Source organism: Amblyomma americanum, chromosome 5, assembly GCF_052857255.1.
Source record: "Amblyomma americanum isolate KBUSLIRL-KWMA chromosome 5, ASM5285725v1, whole genome shotgun sequence".
Lineage (NCBI taxonomy): Eukaryota > Metazoa > Arthropoda > Arachnida > Ixodida > Ixodidae > Amblyomma > Amblyomma americanum.
In genome coordinates, this window is record NC_135501.1 from 26,359,648 (window position 1) to 26,383,234 (window position 23,587).

The 23,587-nt window shown below is 46.4% G+C and overlaps 1 protein-coding gene across 3 annotated transcripts in view; it reads right to left on the reverse strand.

The window, feature by feature from the left end:
• Nucleotides 1-15,825, reverse strand: part of LOC144132342 (beta-mannosidase-like) — a 306,383-nt gene extending 290,558 nt beyond the window's left edge. For all 3 annotated transcript variants that reach the window (XM_077664668.1, XM_077664669.1, XM_077664667.1), the window contains exons 1-3: nucleotides 15,640-15,825; nucleotides 10,457-10,601; nucleotides 9,182-9,328 (exon numbers count right to left, since the gene is read on the reverse strand). In XM_077664668.1, the coding sequence (XP_077520794.1) occupies nucleotides 9,182-9,328; nucleotides 10,457-10,586 (277 nt within the window). In that variant the 5' untranslated portion in view covers nucleotides 10,587-10,601; nucleotides 15,640-15,825. The remainder of the gene's footprint in view (nucleotides 1-9,181; nucleotides 9,329-10,456; nucleotides 10,602-15,639) is intronic.
• Nucleotides 15,826-23,587: the final 7,762 nt, after the last annotated feature.

The following is a 23,587-nucleotide window of genomic DNA, read 5'->3' on the forward strand; positions in this document are numbered from 1 at the left end:
ACACAGCGCAGACTTCAAACTTTTATACGAAAACGCTTCGAGCATTCCTTTTATACGCACCAAACCTGGCTGACACCACATGACAAAAATGGCTGTGTCATGTGGTGGTTTGGTGCGTATAAAAGGTATGCTCGAAACGTTTTCGTATAAAAGTTTGAAGTGTGCGCTGTGTGTGCGTATGTGTTTCTTGTCTGTCTACCCGTTTCTTTCGCGCAGTTTATTCATGAGCGAACGAAACGCCACTTGGAATATAGACGATCATTTTAGGAGTGTCATCATCATCATCATCAGCCCTACTACACCCACTGCAGGGCAAAGGCCTCTCCCATGTCTCTCCAATTAACCCTATCCTTTGCCAGCTGCATCCACCCTTTGCCTGCAAACTTCTTAATCTCATCCGCCCACATAACCTTCTGCCGCCCCCTGCTACGCTTACTTTCTCTTGGAACCCACTCCGTTACCCTTAAAGACCAGCGGTTATCTTGCCTTCGCATTACATGCCCTGCCCAAGCCCATTTCTTTCTCTTGATTTCGACTAGGATGTCATTAACCCGTGTTTGTTCCCTCACCCACTCTGCCCGCTTCCGATCTCTTAACGTTACACCTATCATTTTTCTTTCCATGGCTCGCTGCGTTGTCCTTAACTTAAGCTGAACTCTTTTCGTTAGCCTCCACGTTTCTGCCCCGTAGGTGAGTACCGGTAAGATTATGCTGTTGTACACTTTCCTCTTGAGGGAAATTGGTAAACTGCCACTCATGATCTGCGAGAATTTGCCATATGCGCTCCACCCCATTCTTATCCTTCTAGTTATCTCCCTCTCATGATCCGGATCAGCTGTCACTACCTGCCCTAAGTAGACGTATTCCGGCACCATTTCTAGGCTCTCGCTGCCAATTGTGAACTGTTGTTCCCTTGCTAGGCTGTTGAACATTACCTTGGTTTTCTGCATGTTAATTATTAGACCCATCGATCTGCTCTGCCTGTCTAACTCGTTGATCATGATTTGCAGTTCACCTCCTGAGTGACTCAGCAAGGCAATGTCATCAGCAAATCTCAGATTATTTAGGTATTCTCCATTTATTCTTATTCCCAACTCTTCCCAATTCAGGCCTCGAAATACCTCCTGCAAACATGCGGTGAACAGCATTGGCGAGATCGTGTCTCCTTGCCTGACGCCCTTCCTTATTGGAATTTTATTGCTGACTTTATGGAGGACTATAGTAGCTGTGCAGTTGCTATATATATCTTCCAGTATTTTGACATAAGGCTCTTCTACCCCCTGATTACGCAATGCCTGCATGACTGCTGAGGTTTCCACTGAGTCGAATGCTTTCTCGTAATCAATGAAAGCTATATATAGAGGTTGGTTATATTCTGCGCATTTCTCTATCACCTGATTGATAGTGTGAATATGATCTATTGTAGAATATCCTTTACGAAAGCCTGCCTGATCATTTGGTTGATTAAAGTCTAACGTTGCCCTGACTCTATTAGCGATCACCTTAGTAATAGGAGTGTACAGGGCCGTTAAAGGCAGTTTTCTATTATGCGAAGCATATTAACGTAGGTTTCGGGCCTTCGCGCGACGCCCGGCGGTGGCCACCATTGACCCTGAAGTGGGGTCACGTGACATGACGGCACGTGATGACGTCACACAGGCTGCAGATGGGGCCTCATATCGCGCCGTCGGTCGCCTCCCGGCGGTGGCCACCATTGACCCTGAAGTGAGATCACATGATGTGACGTCACGTGATGACGTCACACCGGCTGCAGATGGGGCCTCATATCGCGCCGTCGGACGTCGCCCGGCGGAGGCCTCCACGCTTCGGTTCGCGCCGTCGCGCGCGACGCGGCGGCGGCGCCACCATCGCTGCATCACGTGATATGTGACGTCACGCCAGGGATGAAGCGGCGCGCGCCCGCCGTCGCGTCAGTCTCTGTGCCCGCAACTGCGCCAGCGTCTTTGCGCCGGGCGTGTTTGCGGTCAAGATGCCTCCAAACGCTAAGGACGTTGAAGACTCAGTGGGGAAACAGTTTAGACTTGGTGTTGTGTACAAATGCTCAAAGACAATACAGAATAAGTGACGTGCAAACCAAGAGTCATGCATTTACGGACCATAAGAGTGTGTTTGTCGGGCTGCAAAGAATAAAGTACGACGATTAACCTAAAACCACGTCTCCGTTACTTAGCCCCATCCACACTGAGGCAGCTGCTCAACATGCTTCGCATCCACTGGGCTTAACCTTGAGAAGCCTCCAATTTTTATGTATGAGGTGCAAACTCAATTTCATGTGTGTTGATGATAGTTTATAATAAGATATAGAAATATGAAAAGAATTTTACTGGGGGCTAATACGTGAACTACCTGCCTAACTTGGCCCCCAGGAATCCCGAATTCTTACTGACAGCATATCACGTAGCAAGGGCCGTATATAACAAGGCAAACTAATAGAACCCACAGGTAGGACACAAAACGGATACAGTTTACGGTTGCCTGAAGCAATCAATGCCTCTTACTTCTTAGCATAGCATCCTACTGTTCATGGTGGCACCGCACATTATTGATGAATGTACGACTGCTCTATGACTGCGACCGTGACATTTGCTCTTCCGTGCAGGAGAAATAAAAAAATAATTGTGTAATAAGTTTCCAGCGCACGTTAACCGTACCATGGATTTCATAAGCAGAAGTATAAGAATACTATCAGAGCAACCTGACTTACCGCCTTAATTTATTTACATTCGAGCCTTGGAGGCACATTCCTCTGGCTACAAATCAAGGGCCTACGGTATTCTGAACCATTTGCGGACTCGAAGGATTATACTGTTGACTGCAACGGTCGCCAAGCGGTTTGAGCATCCCTCTCGCAAGCGGAAAGTTCGTGCTTCGATCCCCAGTCCTGCCGTGTACCTACTGGTGATCCAGCGAGTACACTGTGTTGCCGTGTGATGCTGGGTTTATCTGAGCTGAAATGCTTAGAAAATGCATCTTCGAAACAGCGAAACACGTTGATTCAAGGTACTCTTTGGCCAAAGCTGCCTTAGAGCCATAAAAATTCATTCACGTCGTTTGTGCCATTTACACAACCAAATCGCTGATAATAATAATAATAATTGGTTTTTGGGGAAAGGAAATGGCGCAGTATCTGTCTCATATATCGTTGGACACCTGAACCGCGCCGTAAGGGGGGGGGGGATAAAGGAGGGAGTGAAAGAAGAAAGGAAGAAGAGGTGCCGTAGTGGAGGGCTCCGGAATAATTTCGACCACCTCGGGATCTTTAACGTGCACTGACATCGCACAGCACACGGGCGCCTTAGCGTTTTTCCTCCATAAAATCGCTGATCTTCGAAAGACACAAAACTGTGGCATTCGTTTCGAACTTGTGTACATCAAAGCGCGTGCTCTAAATGTGCTGTATATGAAGGAATAATGTAAAGAATATTCAAAGTGCCTCTTCACTCGATGTTTCGACGCCGAAGTTGTATGGGACAATACTGTAGCTATTATATGGATTGGACACGAACAGGCATCTCACAGAAAAGTAAGTCGGGTATTAAAACACCTCAGCGCAAATGTAACAAACATTGCGCACAAATGCATCAAATAAAATGGCACCAAATCACGAAAAAAAGAGAAATCATGTGCGCTGCTTAATTTTTTTCTATGAAATTTTACTGTGCGCCACGGTTGGCGCAATAAAACAGCGGGGCAAGTTGGTGCATGTCTTCCAGAATTCAAGTGCACCATAGACAGCACACAGAGGGCAGAACGACGGGACATGTGCTGAAAGTAGCGCATGTCCCGTCGTTCTTCCTTGACAACTTGACTTTTTTGCACAGACAGCTATTTTTTGGCGTTTAAACCCAAGCGTTGCGTCGTGCTTTCGGCGACCAAGTCCCGTCGTTCTGTGCTACTTTCGTTCAGTGCAGAATAGGTTTATGGACTCCGTAACATAGTTTCCTGTCATGAGGCTTTCACTGTAAATCTCAGAAATTCCAAAACATGTCCGCAATATATTTCTTCCTGATAAGTCTGTGAAACGCACCTAAGCAGACGTAAATGATATCACCGTAAAGTTGTACTTTATCATGCCTGGCAACGCAATTTGGTAGTCGGGGATTAAAATTTGCTTAATTTGACGGAGTAAGACAAGGTGGTGACATTAAAAATGCGCCTTTGAATCCCCTTTACGTCATGACGCACCCATCATCATCATAACTAGTCAGGTGATTGCTTGACATCAAGGTTAGGCAAGTTGTTCAAAATATCATTTTCGCTGATCACAATATTAGCAAACTGCAGTAGACATGGCAGCAGCCGCAGCGGCATCATGCTGCACACCCGTGCGTGCTCGTGCTACAGGTTGCAGCAGTTTTCCGGCGAGTCTGGTCAACGTCGTGCGGCTCTTGTACACCTTAGCGAAGTGACGACCACGAGTTGAGGAGTATTGGTGACGTCGAAACAGGCTCGTGATATCTGGTAAGTCGAAGATCCATTGGTGCCGAATGTAATCACGACCATGTCGTTACCAACTGCGGTTTAGTCGGTCTGTATGACCAGTTCTCTCCAGTATAAAAGGCTAGACTAGAACAAACTTCACCAGTGGGCATGGCAGCAGCCCAAAAAGAAGCATGCTCTATTGCTTTTTCTGATTCATGCTGCCGTTGTTTGACACTTACGTCCTAAATTCTGCCGATGTGATAACAGCTTCCTGGTGCTGTGGTCATGCCCGCCATCTCTGACAAATGTTTACACATCTGTGATTTTTTGTCCCATGAGACCTGAGGGCGTGTGGCGACTGTTGAGGCCTAACCAAGCCCTACATAATAAAAATGCGTTGAGGGTTACTCAGCTGTGGAATCATTAAAAGTGTCTGAAACGGAATTAAGAATAATATTACGGCACTGAAGAAGCAATAAGAAGGTAGTGATTGTCACCTAGCTGGTTTGAACGCCCTGAACAGTCGAGTGAAATAAATGGAGGACGTGGTCGTAAAAGTCAACAGTTTTCTGTACTGATGACTTGTAAAACAGAAGTTGCAGAAAGAGAACAGTTGCACACGGGCTACAAGAGCCTGGCAATAAGACAGTAGGTGACTTTGAAAGTAAAGCAGTGGCAAAAGTTGTAAAATGCCGTTAAGTCAATTCGCTGAATAAATTATACACGAGGTAGATCACCGGGAAATAAGAGAGAACAGAGGACGAAGAAGTTGGACGTGATGGTTAGCGTGAAGTAGGCTTGCGCGAGCAGCCTTATTGTTTAAGTGTAGTAATAAATACCAGGCCCGCTCCAGTGTAACGTCACACATATGACTTACGCAATGCTCATAGTTGCTACAAAATTTTCAATTTTCGTTGTTTTGCAACAACATTGCGCTTTAAATTTCACATCCTAAATTCTGCTTTCCCTTCAACCGGCAACATTAAATCAGGTGCCAATATACATAGCTTGTGTTGTAGTTAATTTTTTTTTTGTTTTATGAATGTGAACAACACCTCGATAGCCTCGACTATTCGGTTAAATATTCAGAGTACTGACACGATATGAGTATTTTCTCTAAGAGTGATGTTTATCTTTGGACTAGTTGGTTGTGCTTATCAACTGGACAATATTGCCGAAGATAAGCAAGAGAAAATTATAGCGGAGCATGCATTTTTTCATAGCGTTTAATTCTGCCAAGCCCGGCCCAACACCGTGCTTGAGAATTGATCATACCGTGAAAGCAACTATGCATTAGGTAGCACTGGAATTGTAAGAAAAAGGTCCTCAAATGTACACCCGAGGGCATTTTGAGCGAGTTCTTTCGACAGGAAAAAAATGGATCTCGGCTGAGTTTATTGAAGATGAGTTGAGGACCAGTCTAAGAGTACCCGAGGACACAGATGACACGCTTTTGGTATTCCGTCGTACTAATTACGATCATGCCGTGGCTGAATTCTAAAATTGAAACTCTAAGTTTAATGAGTTGGTACTCTAATACCCTAACTCTAACTAGCCAAGATAAATTTAACTGCTTTGTTTTCACAATCTCCGGAAAGTTGTTTCTGTCAGTATTCCAGTGGTTCATTCTCTTTAGTGTAGCAATTGTGCCTCCTCTTCTATTCCGAACCCTTACGGTGTCCATTATCTTGGTGTTTATCTCATTTCCACCATGTCCTGGAACAGTCATTTGGCTAACATTTGTTACAGGCTGGGCAAAATAGCTAGCCTGCTATACACTATTAAAGCATTATGCAAAATTTGCATGAGGAATATAATACCACATGTACTGGCGTACAGTGTGCTGCATTATGAAATGTGGTATGTTGTATAGTGCTCAGTGGTTGATTGCTTAGTGAAATCCGTGCTGTCCAACCGCCAACAATCGCAGTCTTTTCTGATGCTCGCGTATGCTTTCTTTCACATTACTATTTTCAGAAACTGTTATTCTGAAGTATATCTAGAGTAAGGAATTCTGCCTCCCGTATGTTCCCGCTCGAGCATTACGCCCACGCGATCGTTTCAGTTTCCACAGAGCACGGACGAGATACGGTAAGCATGTACGTGCCTTCTATGAGCCACTTAAAAATTGTGTTCTGTCTTTAAGCAGCCGGAAACACGTGAAGTCTTATGTCAAGATTTGTATGCTTGAATATTTAATTTTCGTTTCTTTTTCTGTCATTTCTTTCTTCCTCTTCTTCCTGCCTATTCCATGCTTTTATTCCAGTTGTTTTGCGTTGTGAAGTGCAAGTGTCGTATGCTCTGACTTGACCCATGCTGCCATGCACTGCCCTACAAGCCCTCTCTTGCCTTCGGCAGGCCCATAGTATACGATGAATAGTGCCAATGAAGAATTTATTATTAAAACAAAAAGAGGATCAGAAAGAAGGCGTGAAGGACTTGAAAAAATCTAGTTACTGATAGGCTGCATACAAGATATTTACTAACGTAATCGCAAATAGAATGAGCACATCTTAGACTTCAATCAACCAAATGATTAGGCAGGCTTTAGTAAAGAATACTCCGTATTAGACCATACTCTCACTATCAGTCAGGTAGTAGAGAAATTGGCAGAATATGAGCAAATCCTATATATAGCCTTCATTAATCACGAGAAGAGATTCGACTCAGTGGAAACATCAGCAGTCGTGCAGGGATTGGTGAATCAGGGTGTAGAAGATTCATGCGAAAATAAAGGAAGATACCTACAACGACTGCACAGCTACCATAGTTCGTCATAAAGTCAGCAATAAAAATCCAACAAGAAGGGCGTCAGGCAGGGAGACACAATCTTGCAAATGTTATTCACCGCCTGTTTACAGGAGGTATTCCGAGGCCTGAATTGGGAACAGTTGGGGATAACAGGTAATGGAGAATACGTAAATGATCTGCGACCCGCTGATGACTTTGCCGTGCAAAGTCACTCTGGAGATGAGCTGCAAAGCATGATAAACGAATTAGAAAGGCAGGGCGGAAATGTAGGTTTTAAAAATATCATGACGAAAACCAGAGTAATGCTCAACCGTCTCGCAAGGGCGCATCAGTTCACAGTTGGTAGCGAGGTGCTGGAAGTGTGAAGGGAATATGCCTGCTACTGCAGGTAGTGGCCGCTGATCCTGATCATGAGAGGGAAATACCTAGAAGAATACGAATGGGGTAGAGCGCATATATCATATTCTCTCAAATCATGAATAGACGTTTACCAATAACCCAAGCTCGGCAATTTCGGACAAAAATCTTGAAAATTGGAAAACTAAGATATTTTTACAGAAATTATAAAGGCAATGGTTCATTCTCATGATATGTAGCAAAATATTTCTTTTAAAGTATTTCCATTTATCTCATAAAACATTTAAGACTACTATAGAAAACCAATTGGAACGCTTTTGACGATAGCAAAAACGTTAATAGGTAAAATTGTTAAGACTGCCGCCGGGTGATCAGTAGATATATTGAATTTTATAGTTAAATCTTACATTATTAAAAATTGCGTTCATAAATGGTTTCCCGCTAAAAATGCGTTTATCCAGATTTGTTGGGTATGCTTTACCGGTGCTCACGTACGGGAGAGAAACGTGGAGTCTAATGCAAAAGGTTGAGCTTAAATTAAGGATAAAGCGGGGAGCTGTGGAAAGGAAAATGGTAGGTGTAACGTTAACGGACCGGAAGCGGGCGGAGTGGGTGAGAGAACAATCCCGGGTTAATGACATCCTAGCCGAAATAAAGAGGAAGAAATGGGCTTGGGCATGACATGTAATGCGAAGGCAAGATAACCGTTGGTCCTTAAGGGTAACGGAGTGGATTCCAAGAGAAGGCAGTTGAATCAGGGTGTGGCAGAAAGTTAGGTGGGCGGATGAGATTAAGACGTTTACGGGAATACGGTGGCCGCAGCTGGCAAAGGACAGGGTTAATTGGAGATACGCGAGAGCGGCCTTTTCCCTGCGGTGGGCGTAGTCCAGCTGATGATGTCGTTTATGAGGAGGAGGAGGAAGTTTGCATAAAATTCTGACTGAGGCATATTGAGGGCATTGTTTGGATGGCATTGCGTTGACTGTGTTAGGCCGCCTCTGTCGCCATGCTCAAAGAAAAAAATATGGCGCCATAACGAAGGTCACTGCCCATTAAGACTTTAAGTCAATTTAATACGTAGCATGCAATGCAACCAATGTGAAGCACGCCTATTTCCGTTGGACTCGTCTACACCCAAAAAAAATTTTTCGTCATACGTCCACAGCTGGGGCATGAATCTTTCATTATCGCAAATATCAAGTACCATGACTGGAAACATCCGGATCTCCGTTTTACCTCTCGCCTTACTTTTGCACCCTCCTCATCGAGACCACGAGAAGTAAGAATGGAACGAGGGGTTCGAGACGCGGCTGGCAAACTTGCCGTTCTGCCATCCGCGTCCAAAAGGCAATTTGCTATCAGCAAAGATTACAATAACAGGGTCAATAACTGAAGGCTTGAATGTCTTGACCACGATTTGAGCCGCATTTCATGTAGTTTTATACCGGGCCATGTTTTGGTCCAAACACTGACCTAGGCACATAAAATTACGACTGATGCACGGTAGAGCAACAGGCTTTGGTGTGAGTGCAACTGGCGCACCTTCAGGAGTGTTGCACGCTAAGTGTGAAACGCAAATAGTGAAAATGGCTCACTGCAGTCGTATGACAAGTGAACATGAAATACGCACCTGATATAAGTCTTGAGAAAGTCCAGTTTTGTCTGCCAATCCAAGCATATTTCTGGTCGTTGAAGCCATAATATGGCTCCCCGATCACTTTTGCCTCTGCCAGAGCTGTGTATATTCCTCCAGGTACGGTAGCAGAAATCTCCGGGGCTGGAATGATCGCAGATTCCAACGTCATACTTAAGCCTCAAGGAGGATCAATGGCTCAGAAAAGGTCCTAACCCGGGTCTGCGTAAAAGCAGCCGGCCAGCCGCCAGACTGCTTGCGCCCTTTACTCCGTGTTGGTTCAAATGGGTTCCTGAGGGCAAACTGAAGTTGACTGGCATCAATAGGCCACGGCGTTCTAACCTAAAAACGCGCTCGCCGATAACGAGGCCATTATAAGCTAGATGATGATGCATCAACATTTATTGGGTCAGAAATAAATCGGTGGGCACGCGGGCACCAGACGGGGTGGTTCCCTAGTTACGGGACCCATAAGTTCCCAGCAGCTCCACAAGAACCGCAGCACGAAGTGCCTACTTCCACACCATTGTGGGCACGGACGGTTCTCAGAAGGCAGAGCACACCTCATTCACCTCAAAACAGCGGCAACCATAGCTTTTAAGTATGAATGTCACGAGTTGATTCTACTTACGGGAATATTCTACCATTTTCTCAGTCAATAATGATTCAGTTACTGTAGGATAAACTCCAACATACCGAGAAGGAACCAGACAATTTCTGATGAGAACAATGTTTGAATGGAGTTGTCCTCATATTCGCCTAAAGGTTGCTGTTGATTCTGCGTTCTCTTTTTCTTTGGCTTGATAGTAGGAATCCAGGAGTCTTGCTTCGCCATAGCAGCGGCAAGTGAATAGAGCTATCAAAAGCACTTAGGTCAACGTCTCTCACACAGCTATGGTAGCAAAGTTCTCGTCAACATCGTACGTATATGTGGCCATACAACTCGCACTTCAAGTCCTTTCACTGCCATTGCCTCGGTGATGTATCGAAGCTGATCTACATCCTTCTCCGAAAAGAGTTGCAAGGGAAAACCACTAGGTTCGTCCACACAGCTCGAGGGCATAATTCGTGAAAGTCTGCCAAGCAGCGCGATTTTTGATATCTTTACTGTTGTATTGTTGACTAAACTAAAGACAGCTCACTCAAAGTGATTGTTCCTGACTTCGCTTTTTACACTCAGTGGTGCTGATCGGGAGCCGCCCGGTACAACTGAACTCAAGGTGGGCAGAAATGCACGTGTAAAGATTCTGAAAACGCAAAGAAAATACGAACACTTTTCCGAAGCAGTGACTGTCCACTTTCCGTCCAATGACACCTGGACAACGGCCTCGATGGCGCTGCAGCAACAGCACAGCAGGAGAGCCGCCCCCGCTGTAAGACGCAGCGTGAAGGCGACCACCATGTCTCGTCAGTGGCCCTACATGTGAGAAGTTTTTGTTGCCGCTGTTCAGCGTATTTAGAATGAGTTGCGCACAATAAAGCTTGTACTGGAGAGTGCAGAACTTTCGCTAACAATAGACAGAGGGTCTGCGTGATAATTTTGTTGTATCCCGTACCGTTGGGGAACTGCCCGGTCCGACTGCCCGGAGCAGCCGGAGCACCACCACGTCAAGCACCCGCCACGTACATACTTCGACCAACTCCCTTTTATTCCCGTTCAATGATGAATATATATATACAGATGTGCGAGTCAGCTGACCAGATAGGGCGCATGCCTAGCGCCACCTAGTTTATACAAACATAACTACAGAATACAATACCACATTATTCCCCCTCAAAAGAGTTAGCAACTAACACTGGAAAAACCAATAAACACTCAATGTCTTTCATAGTCTTTAAACCACACTGGTGGTCTTCTTTGTCTCGTCGAATGCCTCAGTCCTGGAACGTCCCTTTCAACTGGCGTCTGAACAGATGGCTGCTGGGGTGGGTCGTGGTTCTCCTGCTGTGGTTCGCCAAGTGGTTTTGCTGATTCAGGCGAACAACTTTTCGGAACTGTAGGTGGTGGAACTGGTTGGGGGCAAGGTACCAGCCGACTCCGATTCCATGTGCGGCCATCATTGAGCTTGTAGGTATCTTGACCACATTGGTCCACAATGGTGAATGGACTCGAGTAGCTCGGAGCGGCCTTAGGCACGTGACCAGGCAACTTGACTCTCACCGGTTGACCTGTTGTTAATGGAGAGTACTTTGCAGCTCGTCGACGGTCAGTGTAAGTCTTACTTGCTTGTTGCCTTTGTGCTACTCTGCTGTGGATGGACTTCATCGCTGCCTGCGGATCTTGAAAAAACTCTTTACCTGGCGCTCCTACAAGATCAAGTTTTGTTCTGGGATGACGGCCGTGAAGAAGGACGGAAGGCTTCACTCCTGTGCTCGCATGCGGTGTGAAACGGTAGACTCCCAGGTATTCGGTGATAGCTTCCTTCAAAGGCCGATGTTCTTGTGCGCAGACTTGAACGTACTCTTTGAGTACTCGATTAAACCTCTCTACCTGCCCGTTAGCTTGCGGATGATAGACTGCCGAATACGTATGAGCGATGCCACGTTCTTTGAGGAAACTGTCAAACTCCAAGGCTGTAAACTGAGCACCATGATCACTCACAATCTCGTCTGGATATCCTTCCCTGCTGAAGATGCTTCGCAGAAAGGAGATGACTGTTGCAGTTGTCACCCTTGCTGAGAAACAAACCTCAGGCCACTTGCTGTAGTAATCGATGGCTGTAATGGCAAAACGGCAATCTGCCGGCACTTCGGAAAAAGGGCCCACAATATCGATGCCTAGCTTCTGCCATGGTGCAGATGGGAATGCAACTGGCTGCAGAGGTGGTGTCACGGGTTTTGCAGACTTGTCAACAGATTGGCATACCGCGCAGGATGCAATGAATTGTTCTACTTGCTTGCACATAGCAGGCCACCAGTATTGCTCACGTAGTCGCTGCTTTGTCCTCGTTATTCCCGGATGAGACTCGTGGGCTACGTCAAGAAGCCGTGCTACGAGGGACGAAGGCACTACAAATTTGTCACCACGAAGCAGGAGGTCTCCAACGACTGAGAGCTCAGTTTGCACCCGGTAGAACGGAACTGCTTCGGCAGGCAACATCTTCACTGCGGGCCATGCCGATGTCACCCACTTTATAACCTGCTGCAGCAACGGGTCCTGCATCGTTTCAATGACAAACTCTTCATGAGTAATGCATGTTGAGACAACACAAACAGTCTCTTCTTCCTCTTCCTCCACACGACCTGGAAGGGGCATCCTTGAAAGAGCATCAGCAACAGTATTCTTGTCACCCTTGTGAAATTCAATCGTGAAGTTGTATGCCAACAGCCTGGCGTGCCACCTCGCAATCCGGAACGGTCGGCGACCTACTCCCTTTGTACTAAGGAGTGTGACCAGAGCCTGGTGATCGGTGCGTAATATGAATGAACGACCCCAAAGGTACACTCTCCAATATTCGCATGCCCACAAGCAAGCAAGGGCTTCCAATTCCCCTACAGAATACTTCTGTTCCTGTGAAGTAAGCCTGCGAGAAGCAAAAGCAATCGTCACCAGTTCATCATTCCTTGTCTGTTGCAACACTGCTCCCAAGCCAATGGATGAGGCATCCGTAGTGACAATAATGTCACCCGCAGGATCAAATAGCTGTAAACATCTTGTGGCCAGGGAACATTTCAGTTGCTCGAAACAAGCTTGTCTTGCAGGGTTCCATGTGAATGTGGCATTCTTACGTAGCAACTCTCGAAGAGGCTCGACAACCACCGCATAGTCAGGTATAAATTTGGCGTAGTAGCCTACCATGCCCAAGAATGAGCGCAGAGTACCGACATTTGTTGGGGCTGGCACAGCCTTGATGGCGTCAATGTTACTTTGTAAAGGGCGTATTCCCTTGTGACTGATCCTGTGACCAAGGAAGTCGACTTCTTGCACATTAAAAATGGATTTGTCATTCAACTTCAATCCAGCCTTTGCAATCAAGTGCAAAACTTGTTTCAAATTCTTGAAGTGCTCTTCACGTGTGCTTCCGTACACAATGACATCATCTATGTAGCACAAAGTGTTTTTGCAGTTCTGCAAAATAGTGGCCATCATTTTCTGAAACGCAGACGGTGCTGATGCAAGACCGAAACAGACGCGCTTGAATCTGTACAGTCCACTATCGGTTATGAAGGTAGTCAGTTCCCTGCTTTCAGGGCTTAGCAGAACTTGGTGATATGCAGCTGCTAAATCAATCTTTGAAAAGTAATTTGCGCCATGAAGTTTGTGCAATATTTCTTCCGTGTGCGGCAGTGGAAATTTGTCAACGACAATCGCTTTGTTTGGTTCGCGCAGATCGACACAAATTCTTATCTTGCCGTTTTTCTTTGCTACTACTACGATTGGAGACACCCATTCAGACGTGTCAATCTTTTCTATGACATCTTCTTGCTCAAGGCGCTGCAGCTCTTCGCGTACTCGGTCTCGCATTGAAAATGGCAAACGCCGCAACTTAGCAACAACAGGCGTGATTCCTTCTTTTATCTTGACCTTATGGACAAAATTTGTTGCAAGCCCTAACTTGCCATCAAACAAGTGCGGAAACTGGCAAAACAGTTCACGGTCAAGGCCTTCTGGCGCTTGCGTAATATGGATGCATTGCAATGACGTACCGTTGATTTGCAGACGCAGCGTTTCGACAGCGTCGATGCCGAGAATGTCAGTACCGTCCTTGACGACGTAGAAGAGAATGTCGGCCTGCCGATCCTGGAAGATGACTGGCGCCGTGAAACACCCCTCGATGGTTATTCTGCGGCGAGAGAAATCGTAGAGTGACGCTGATGTTGGCTGCAAAGGGAAGCGTTTCAACCTTGAATACGTGGCGTTCGACAGAATGGAGACAGCAGAACCCGTGTCTACGAGGAAACGTATAGGAACATCTTGTACGAAGACTTCTGTGTGTATCCCTCCTTTGCACTGCCGGTCGAGAAGCAACACGTTGAGATCGCCGGATGCACTGCAGGTGTCGACTTCTCGGACAGCAAGGGCCCTTTCGTCAGGCATGCCGCTTCTACAGACACGCTGAAAATGTCCTCGTTTGCCACATTTGCTGCAAGTTTTACCCCGCGCCTTGCATGTCTTGGAATCTGCAAGATGCCCTGAAGACCCGCAACGGAAACAGGACTTCGGCTGCTGCGAACGCGGTAACTGCGTTTCTGAGCGGCATGGCATCCGATGTTTTTCGACCTTTTGAACGCTCGCAGCCGATGACTGCAGCTCAAGTGAGTATTTCGTGGCTTCTTCGATACTGTTTGCAATAGCCAGTGCGCGTTCAAGAGTGAGCGAAGTGCCTTCAAGCAGTAAGCGTTCCCGAAGAACAGGGTTGCACGTTTTCGCTACAAGTTGGTCACGAATAAAATCGTCAGCCTGCTTACCGAAGTCGCAACTTAATGCCAGCTCACGCAACGCCGTGACGAACGCTGTTGCAGTCTCCCCGGGCAGTTGGGTGCGTTGTCCGAACCGATGCCGCTCCACGACGACGTTCGTTTTAGAAGTGAAGTAAGCGTCCAACGTAGCCACCGCTGCATCGTACTCGTCGCTCGTACCGCTTCCTTCCTTTCCTTCTGTAGGCGGCGTCGACGATTTCTCCTCCGGCAACGCGTAGTACAAGCGTTGGCCTTCCACACCCAAACAGTGTAGCAGCAAAGCTTTACGGCGCGCAGGTGGGTGAGCGTCGCTCCCGGACGCCAGGAGATAGTTCTTGAAAAGGCGGTGCCACTGCGTCCAAGGAATGGCGGGCTTCCCGGGCGTCGGCAGGAACTCGGGCGGTTGATGCAGGCTCATTGCTTCCGCGTTCGGTTACTTCACCACTCGTCGCCAACTGTTGTATCCCGTACCGTTGGGGAACTGCCCGGTCCGACTGCCCGGAGCAGCCGGAGCACCACCACGTCAAGCACCCGCCACGTACATACTTCGACCAACTCCCTTTTATTCCCGTTCAATGATGAATATATATATACAGATGTGCGAGTCAGCTGACCAGATAGGGCGCATGCCTAGCGCCACCTAGTTTATACAAACATAACTACAGAATACAATACCACAAATTTCGAAATGTTGTAAAAGCAGGGGGTCACAGTCATGGGAGGGAGAGCTACAAGGCCTCGAGAAAAAAAAAGGAAGACTGGAGAAAAGCAAGGCTAATCAAAGCCTCTGAGTATGGAGAAAGAAACACGGTGAGAAAGGAATTAAAAAAAACAGAGAGATGGAAGCACGGACACAAAGATAAAGGAGGGCAAAGTGCGAGGAAACTAGGAAGACAAGAAGGAACGTCGATAGAAAAAGTAAAAAAAAGGAGAAGATTGCTCAAGAAAGTGGGAAGGTGGAAATGAAGCTTGGAGAAAAATGGGGAGGAAGAATGTTTTTTCGCCGCGCACAAGGGCTACGTGACACGCGAGAGCATTACAAAGGCAGCACACACCTGTTCGGTCCCCTCAGCAAAGTGTGCCCGTTCGCTGCTGTGGTCCCCGTCGGTAAGTTAGCAATGAACGACACCGGCTGGGCGCACCGTCGGTTTCTGAGTTTCCTTGCCAGGAACACTCAAGGCTGCAGGCACGGCCCGCTTGCATGCACGAACGACGAATGCCAGTTTACGCGCAGCATTGCTCCGCTTCTTTCTTTTTTTTTCTTGTCCTCTTTGTCTTCGAGCCATCAATTCTGCGGAACGGCAGCTGTTTTTCTTCTTCTTTGTCGCACTTCTCCAACTTCCTGCGCAGCAGCGCAACTTGAATCGTGTCAAGTGTTTGGCTTTCGTATTGACGGCGGAGTCGCCACTTAACCCCGATATTCCCTCAACGCTCTTCTTCGATTTCACTTTGCGACCGTGAAGCGCGGCGTTTCCGTGTGCAATATGTGTATTATATTCCGTGTCCTATATTTCCAGATGTATTCCTAACTGCTGCGGCGAAAGTTGAGCGCGCCGGCTACGACGCAGAAAGTGCGTGGTTCGTGCGTCAAGCCGTCATGCGATCCTTCGGGAGTGCGCGCCACGGAGTGTTGTGTTTATAGGAAGCGCCCGCTCTGGCGCCTACGGTCATGTGAAGCACCCTGCGCGCAATCATGTGATGATCCTGTATACGTGTTTTTCTGCCCTGGACGAGAGTAATCTTCCTTCAGTCTTCCGGCAGCTCTCCGTTCATCCGCATTCGCTAGTAGGGGGCATAGCAAAGGCGACGAGTCGAGAACAAACTCATAGAAAAGGTCAATCTCACTACTGCATTGGCTTATAAACTTGCGCACTTCACACGCCGGAAATGGTGGCCTCCATAGATCATTCGCATCGAATCGCATCGAATATAATGCTAAAAAAAGAGCACTCCGTGTTTCAGCACTAGGCTCAAGAGCCTTCGACGTGTTAACTGTGCGTTGCGAGCCACGAAAAGTTCAGATTCTTCACTCGCGTCCAATGAATATGAACCGGCCCAACAGGTCGTCGAGGAACTTTGAAGACGTCAATAATTACAACTTCTTCGACATGATTCACCTCATGTTAATGCGTGGAATCCGAAATGCTGAGGTTCAAAAGCACTAGTCTAACCTTCGGTTACTGGTGCGAATAAAGACACAACGCAAGGCCGATAAACGGGACGTAGCGCCACTGAAATCTGATTTATTCGAAGGCAACACGCACAAATATATACCATCTTACACGTAAGGAATACTACCATCTTCAAAGTTTATATGATAGCGAACGGGTGAAAAATTGCCCTCAGCCTTACACAAAAATATGGACGCGTCGCTGACGCACATGCTTGCTTATTTTGCAATTAAAAAAGCTTGGATTAATTCCCTAGCTTTTGTATCTTTGCTTTTTGAGAAAATTCGCGCACAGGAAAAAACATGGCTCACAATAGCGTGACCGGCAGAACCTTATATGCTTAGGCATATTTGGGCCTTCTTTATCTTGCTCAATGTTTCTTTCCAGTTCCCTGATTCGTTCGTTAACGCAGCGCCCAGTATGCCCTACAAAGGGGCGGCCGCACGAGAGGGGAATTTAATAGGCAACACTTTCGGCGCACTTCACGATTGATCACCCATGTTTGGTGCCAGACCATCACTCTTCTTTTCGTCTTCTTTCAATACGAGTGCAAAGGCTTCCGAGCTTTGTTGTTGAAAAAACAAGCGGCACATAATGCCTGCTCGCGACCTTTTTCAAGTTGTGGGCAAAATTATGCACGTAGGGCACCACCACAGGTCGCACTGCCTCTTTTCGAGGGACATCTTCCCCGGCTCTCACAGCCTTTATCTTCATCTTTTGTTGCAGGCTTTCAGTGACCGCCGTAACGAGCGAACCAGGGAACCCAGCTGATGAAATGAACGGCTGCGCAAATCAGGACACAGACAAGAAAGAGACACCACATGCGCATGTGGTTTCTATTTCTTGTCTGTGTCCTGATTTGCGCAGCCGTTCATTACATCGTGCACCAACTCGCCCCTCAGGCCGTTATTCTGAAGCCAGCTGAAGACAGCCTGGCCAGTTCGTTTTGAAAACTTAGATGCACCTTGTGAGAGCATGATTTTCTGACGGCGGATTAGAGCCAAAGGGAAGCAATCCCCCTTTTTATTATCTTTGAATGATCAGAGGCACATGGCAGAAGCCCCTTTTTTGCGCGCGGAGCATACGCCCAAAAAACCTGTTCCTCACAAAACTCAATACCAAGATCTAAAAACTGTAACACATTACCTACAGGTACTTCAGGTGTAAAACTTAAGCCATTTCCATGTTATGTAAAAAAGGATGAAACATCTCGCACACTTTCTTTGAAGTTCAAACTTCCGTCCCTAATAAAAATGATTAAAAAGTCGTCCAAACGTTTGAACACTTTAAAAACGTTGCTAGCCGGTAAAACCTGGTGCAAAACTTGATCCATTTGGGAAAGAAATGTACTGCACAAAAGAGGTGCAACACAGGAGCCTATACTTGTATGCCAGCTTTCTGGAGAAACCACTGCTCGTAAAATGTTACGAAGGTTGATTGTAAGTAAAACTGTAAAAGGGGTACAAAATCCTCGACGGATACACCCGCAGTATTTTGAAAAGAAATAGGTTCTTTACTTCCAATGCACTCTTTGACTGCAGTGAACAATGCTCCATGGTGAACAGAATAAAATAAATTGACAACATCTACTGAAAAGGCGCGTCCAACAGCACGATGCGATTCTAAGAGTTCACAAACGTCATTGGAGTTTTGGTTAGAAAGGGGTCTTCTACATCAAGCTTACCCCGATTTTCCAACAAGATCCGGCTTCTGCCAAGACCCCTTTTCAGTAACAGTAGTTCTAAAGTACATTCCTTGCTTGTGTGTTTTTACCAACAAGAACATTTTCAATGCATTATTCTTGCATTTGGCCATCTGTTTAGCAAGACGGAGTAAGCCTAACTGCTCACACATTGCAACAGCTCTGTTCTTTATTTTCAGTAGCTTTAACTATGAACAGCAAGAAATTCTTTTCAAGTGCCCGGGCTGCTCTTTCCGAGAAATTATTTTCCGATAAATCTACAAATCAACCTTCCTTGTCTGCTTGTAAAAGACTTAGGTTATTTTTCTTAAAGAAAGACACAATGGCTGGGGGTGAAGTTTCCTCATAAAGAACAGGTACTCGGTTGCAGGGTTTGAAAATGCAGTTACGCCCTCAAGTAGACACTTTTCATGCTCCTCTGAATTTGCTTTACTGGTGATTCAGCGATTGATGGCAATCAGTTCTTGCGGCGGCACTTCTGGTTCAAGTCTATACTTGGGTCGCTTCCGAAGAGCTGATGACATCTCCTCAGGCAGATGAATGTCCTCCACAACCACTAATCCTCCCCCACAATTTCTCTTCGTACCTCTTTCCTTCAGCAGCTTGTCCAACACGCACACCCAGAGTTGTTCAGTCATTTGGAGAGAGAGATAGAGAGAGAAAGACGAACGGAAAGGCAGGAAGGTTAACTAGGCAATGCCCGGTATGCTACCCTACACGTGATAAGGGGAACGGAGGGAGAGATAGAAAGGGGAGAGAGCAAAGGGAGATCATTTTTACACACTTCCGTTGGACATTACTTGCAAGGTACACAGGGCACACAGTGATAATTCACAACCTTGCACTCAGTCCTGAATCCCTTAAGAACTTGAAAAGTGCCTTCAAAGCTGTCCTCTGCGACGAAGGCTTACTCCAAGGGCCTAGAATCTTGGCTTCAGTAAGGGGCTGAGGACCTAAGCGGTGGAGTGTTGCAGTCAGGAGGGCACGCTCATGTTGAAACCGAGGGCAGTCACAAAATGGGCGTTCTATTGTTTCGTCACACCCACAGTGCCACACGCTGGAGAGTCTGTCATTGCGATTAAATGGTAGTAGGCATTTGTGAACACCACTCCCAGCCACAGGCGACAAAACAGCGTAGCATGGCAGCGGGAGAGGCAGGACGGATCACTGAGTTGAACTAAGGGGTCGAGGCGGTGCAGACGGCATGCGGAGTTTCCTGGTTTCCTGGAGAAGACCATAACGCTAAAAGCTCATTTCGGCCAAGCATTCGCAGATGTTTTTAATTTCATTGATTGAACCCTCAAGGCCAGAGGCATTAAACAGGGGAGTGGTTACAAAACAAAAATACAGAAATAGATACAATGCATATTACAGAACAAGTATTATCATCCTCCTGTTATACAATGTTAGCAAGTGCAGAATAAAAGTGTTGGTTATCAATTATGTCAATGATATCAGTGGGAATACGATTCCATTCACGGGATGTACGAGGCAAGAAAGACTGAAATGCAGTTTTACTGTTACATGTTTAATTCCCACTTTCTGACGATGATCACTGCGGTTTGACACATATCTGGGGGACGAATTGAGGGCATTGCGTAGCATGGGGTGATGGTATAGTTTAAGAAAAAGGCTCGAACGGATTGTCTGCCGGCGGGATGCTAAAAGAGGTGAAGAAAGTTACCTTTCATGCTTGTTACACTTGCGAAACGGTTAAAGTTGGATAGGGTAAAACGAGCAGCGTTATTTTGAACTAGCTCGAGCAAGTTACCAGTTTTTCTGTGATGGGGATCACATATCGCGGCTGCGTATTCTAGATTAGAATGGATTAGTGTTTTATAAAGCAATAATTTCAAAGATGGAGTTTTGGAAAAGCTACGGCGCACGTAGCCCAACCCGCGGCTAGCAAAGCCAGAGGGAACCCTCAGTCCGCATGCCAGCGGACTGAGGATTACCGTCCTCCGCTAGTTCAAGATTGTCCTGTACAAAGTTGGGTGACACTCAGCGTGACGACATCCATCCGTAGTCTATCATTAGCGAAAGTGCCACAGGAAACTCCACCTGTGTGGCTTGATGGTCGTGGGGGTTCGGCCGCTAAGCACGAGCGCGCGCTATCGACAGTCGGCCCCAGTGGTTGTGTTAATATGGAGGCAAGCTGCAATATTAGCCATACGCTATGCAATTCCAGTGCACAATAGAGAACCCAAGGTAGTCGAAAGGGACCTGAAGATCTCGGCAAGCGGCGCCTCTTCTCTGCCTGCTTTTATTCGGCCTGTCATCCCTGCCCTCAAGGAGCGGTTGAGGTGTTCACCAAGAGCGCAGCAATAGGTAGTACGTGCGTAGCGTAGACGTGCACTAGATTACTGCTTGCCTGCTACGAGTGTGCGGTAGCAGATGCCCGATCAGAAGAGGCCGCTGCGGGCGCGCAGCAGGCGTACTGTAATCCGTTATACGCCAACGCTAGTACGTCTCCCCTGTGCCAAAGCTCTCTAATTACTCCTTCTTTTCAGTAAAAAAAGCGTTGTCATTTGTATATTCACAGCAAAGGGGAAATTTATGTTCTTTGCAGTACGTAGAGCCAGCAACAAGTTCAGAAGTTAGGCTGATCTTTGTATTTTTGTTCGCTTGGTCGTGCGACCGCACCCTCGGGGTTATATTAGCAGATATTTCGCAATTTGGAGCTATCTGCGTTGTTTCTTTTAGCTTCTGAACAGTTTTGGACGGTCGATACTAAAGACGGCGGCTGACATCTCAGCTCAACAACCGCTAACAGAAACGTACTTCAAAACCTTCCGTATGCGCGCATCGGCAGTCAGTGAGGGCATGGTGGAAATCGTTCAAAATCCTACAGTTTCGCTTACATGCAAATGACACTGCGACTACGTTTATAATTTTGCAATAAATGTCTAAGAACTACCCAAAAGATTCTTGCAGAAATAATCCACTAGAGTAAATCGCATGTTTTTTTTTTAATTTGCGAGTATTTTCAAATCTTAGATGCTAAAAAATTGTGAGGCTGCAAGCGGGGCTTGCAGGTCCATGGAGCTTACTGGACTATTATCGGTGAATCGAAGGACAAAGGTCAAGGAAAGAAATGGAGACCCAATCGACGAACACTTGCCCTCAACTCACAGTCTAATGGACAGTATAATATGTAATTTCTTTCAATGATCAAAAACATCGACATTCATTGCGCATTTTTTGTGTGAAATTGCTCATCACAAAAACCTGTTTCAGAAGATGTTCTTCTTGAAGAGAGCTTGCAGAGTACCTTAAAGTACTTGCTAAAACTTGTTGTATTTAATCCAGTCACTTACATTCGTAAGCGTCGATGCGCCACGCACGCAGGCCTCCATTTTCTCTATTATCCATTGCATTCAAGAAAATGCGCGGGCAAGGCTCGCATAACGAAAAACTGAACTCGTGATATAAGGCACGTCACTTATGGATTGAGAGTAAAGCCCCATGCACAATCGCTGTTGCCTGTGAAGAAGCGTGATCTATTTACTCTAATTGCAATGCTAGTCACTGCACTATTGGCTGTTCAATCTCTTACTTCACCCTGTGACGCTATTTCGAAGAGAGCTGGGCCGCTCTTACTTTTACGCTCCAGCTAGAACTATGCTTGGTTACACACACCACATGCGCGTAGAAAAACATGCTATGCCGAACTCTAGCTTCAACCAAGTAAAAAATATCATTTGGCGCAATTGAAAAATTTACATTTTCAAACAACCGCTCGGGAAATTGTGGTTTCACAACAACGTTAGCTAAAAAGTTCCTGGCCGCCTGAGCAGACTAACCATGTGGCCAAATGAACGAAAATGATTCACCATTTAGTTTTAAAAGGTTACAGAATTGTTCTGAACGCGCGCCTTCGGACGTAACTGAAAAAAAAATACCAGATTGCACTGCCTACTAGGCGCAAATGCTTACGGACTTTGGCCTAACTGTTCAGCTGCCTAGACCCAAATGGTTTGTCAGCTGAACCTTTCTGTATTGGACATCGGAGCGAGAATCAACCAGTCAGATTTACTTAGCTGGCCAGGCCGCTAATTTAAAAGTTTGATCATGGTGACCTATGTGCAGTCAGTCTCAATCTCATAAGCAAATTCTACCACGTATACATGCACAGCAAGAGTAGTCCGCAGCAAAATGCATGTTTATTTCATTTCCGCAAGTCAATATAGTCTCAGCCTCGGCATAGCTAGTCAGCCTTGCGCAGCGGTAGGGCATTTAGACATTCTTCAGTGTCCTGAAAATATGTGCCAAGAATGCAAAAATTGTTTCTGTATAAAGGTGTCATATCACCATAAAAACGATATAGTATTTATGTAATCACTCAAACGGCGCGTCCTGCATGGGAGCTAACTGTTATAAAAAAAGCAGGAAAATACTTCCCAAGTAACATTTTTTACAAGTGCAGCACTTGTGCTTTTGATCTTTGAGGCAAAACAAAAGTATTGAATCCATTAAATGTCTGCAGTCGGTATGAATTATTAGCCGCAGCTTACCGCCTTGCTTTCTAATCGAGGCCAACCAATTTTTCAGCAGTGGAATGGTTGAGGTTCCTTGCAGCATTTCTAAGCAACCTTGGCGACTCATGTTAATGTCAATGGCGAGCTTCATGGCATTCTGAAATAAAAAAAGTTAAACAGAAAACGTGTAAACCTTATGTATCAACCCAAAGGTCCTTAGCCACAATTGCTAGCGGTACCAACAGTGCATGTCGGAGACAAAAGAGTTGAGACGGCGCCGTGCGGTGCGCGATGTTATCGGCCAACGAACCCAGGATGGCGGGAATGCTGTGTGTGTGTGTGTGCACGTGTATGTGTGTGTGCGCGGGCGGACCAGGCGGCGGGCGCCCGGATGGGGATCCCACGGCCTTCTCTGAACGGCCCTGAACCGGGCGGCGGTCTGCGGGGGTCATCGGGCGGCTCGTTTGCCTGTCGCCGCTTTCCGGGAACGGCGCGGGAAAGGAGAAAAAGAAGGACTCGGCCAGGCATCGGGACAGTGATTGTGCGGGACGCTGAACGGAAAGGCCGTGTTTCCAACCTTTTCTGTAAAGCTTTCTTTTACCATTCGGCCAATTAAACAAGTTAAGTTTCACCGGATTATCTTTCTTCCTTG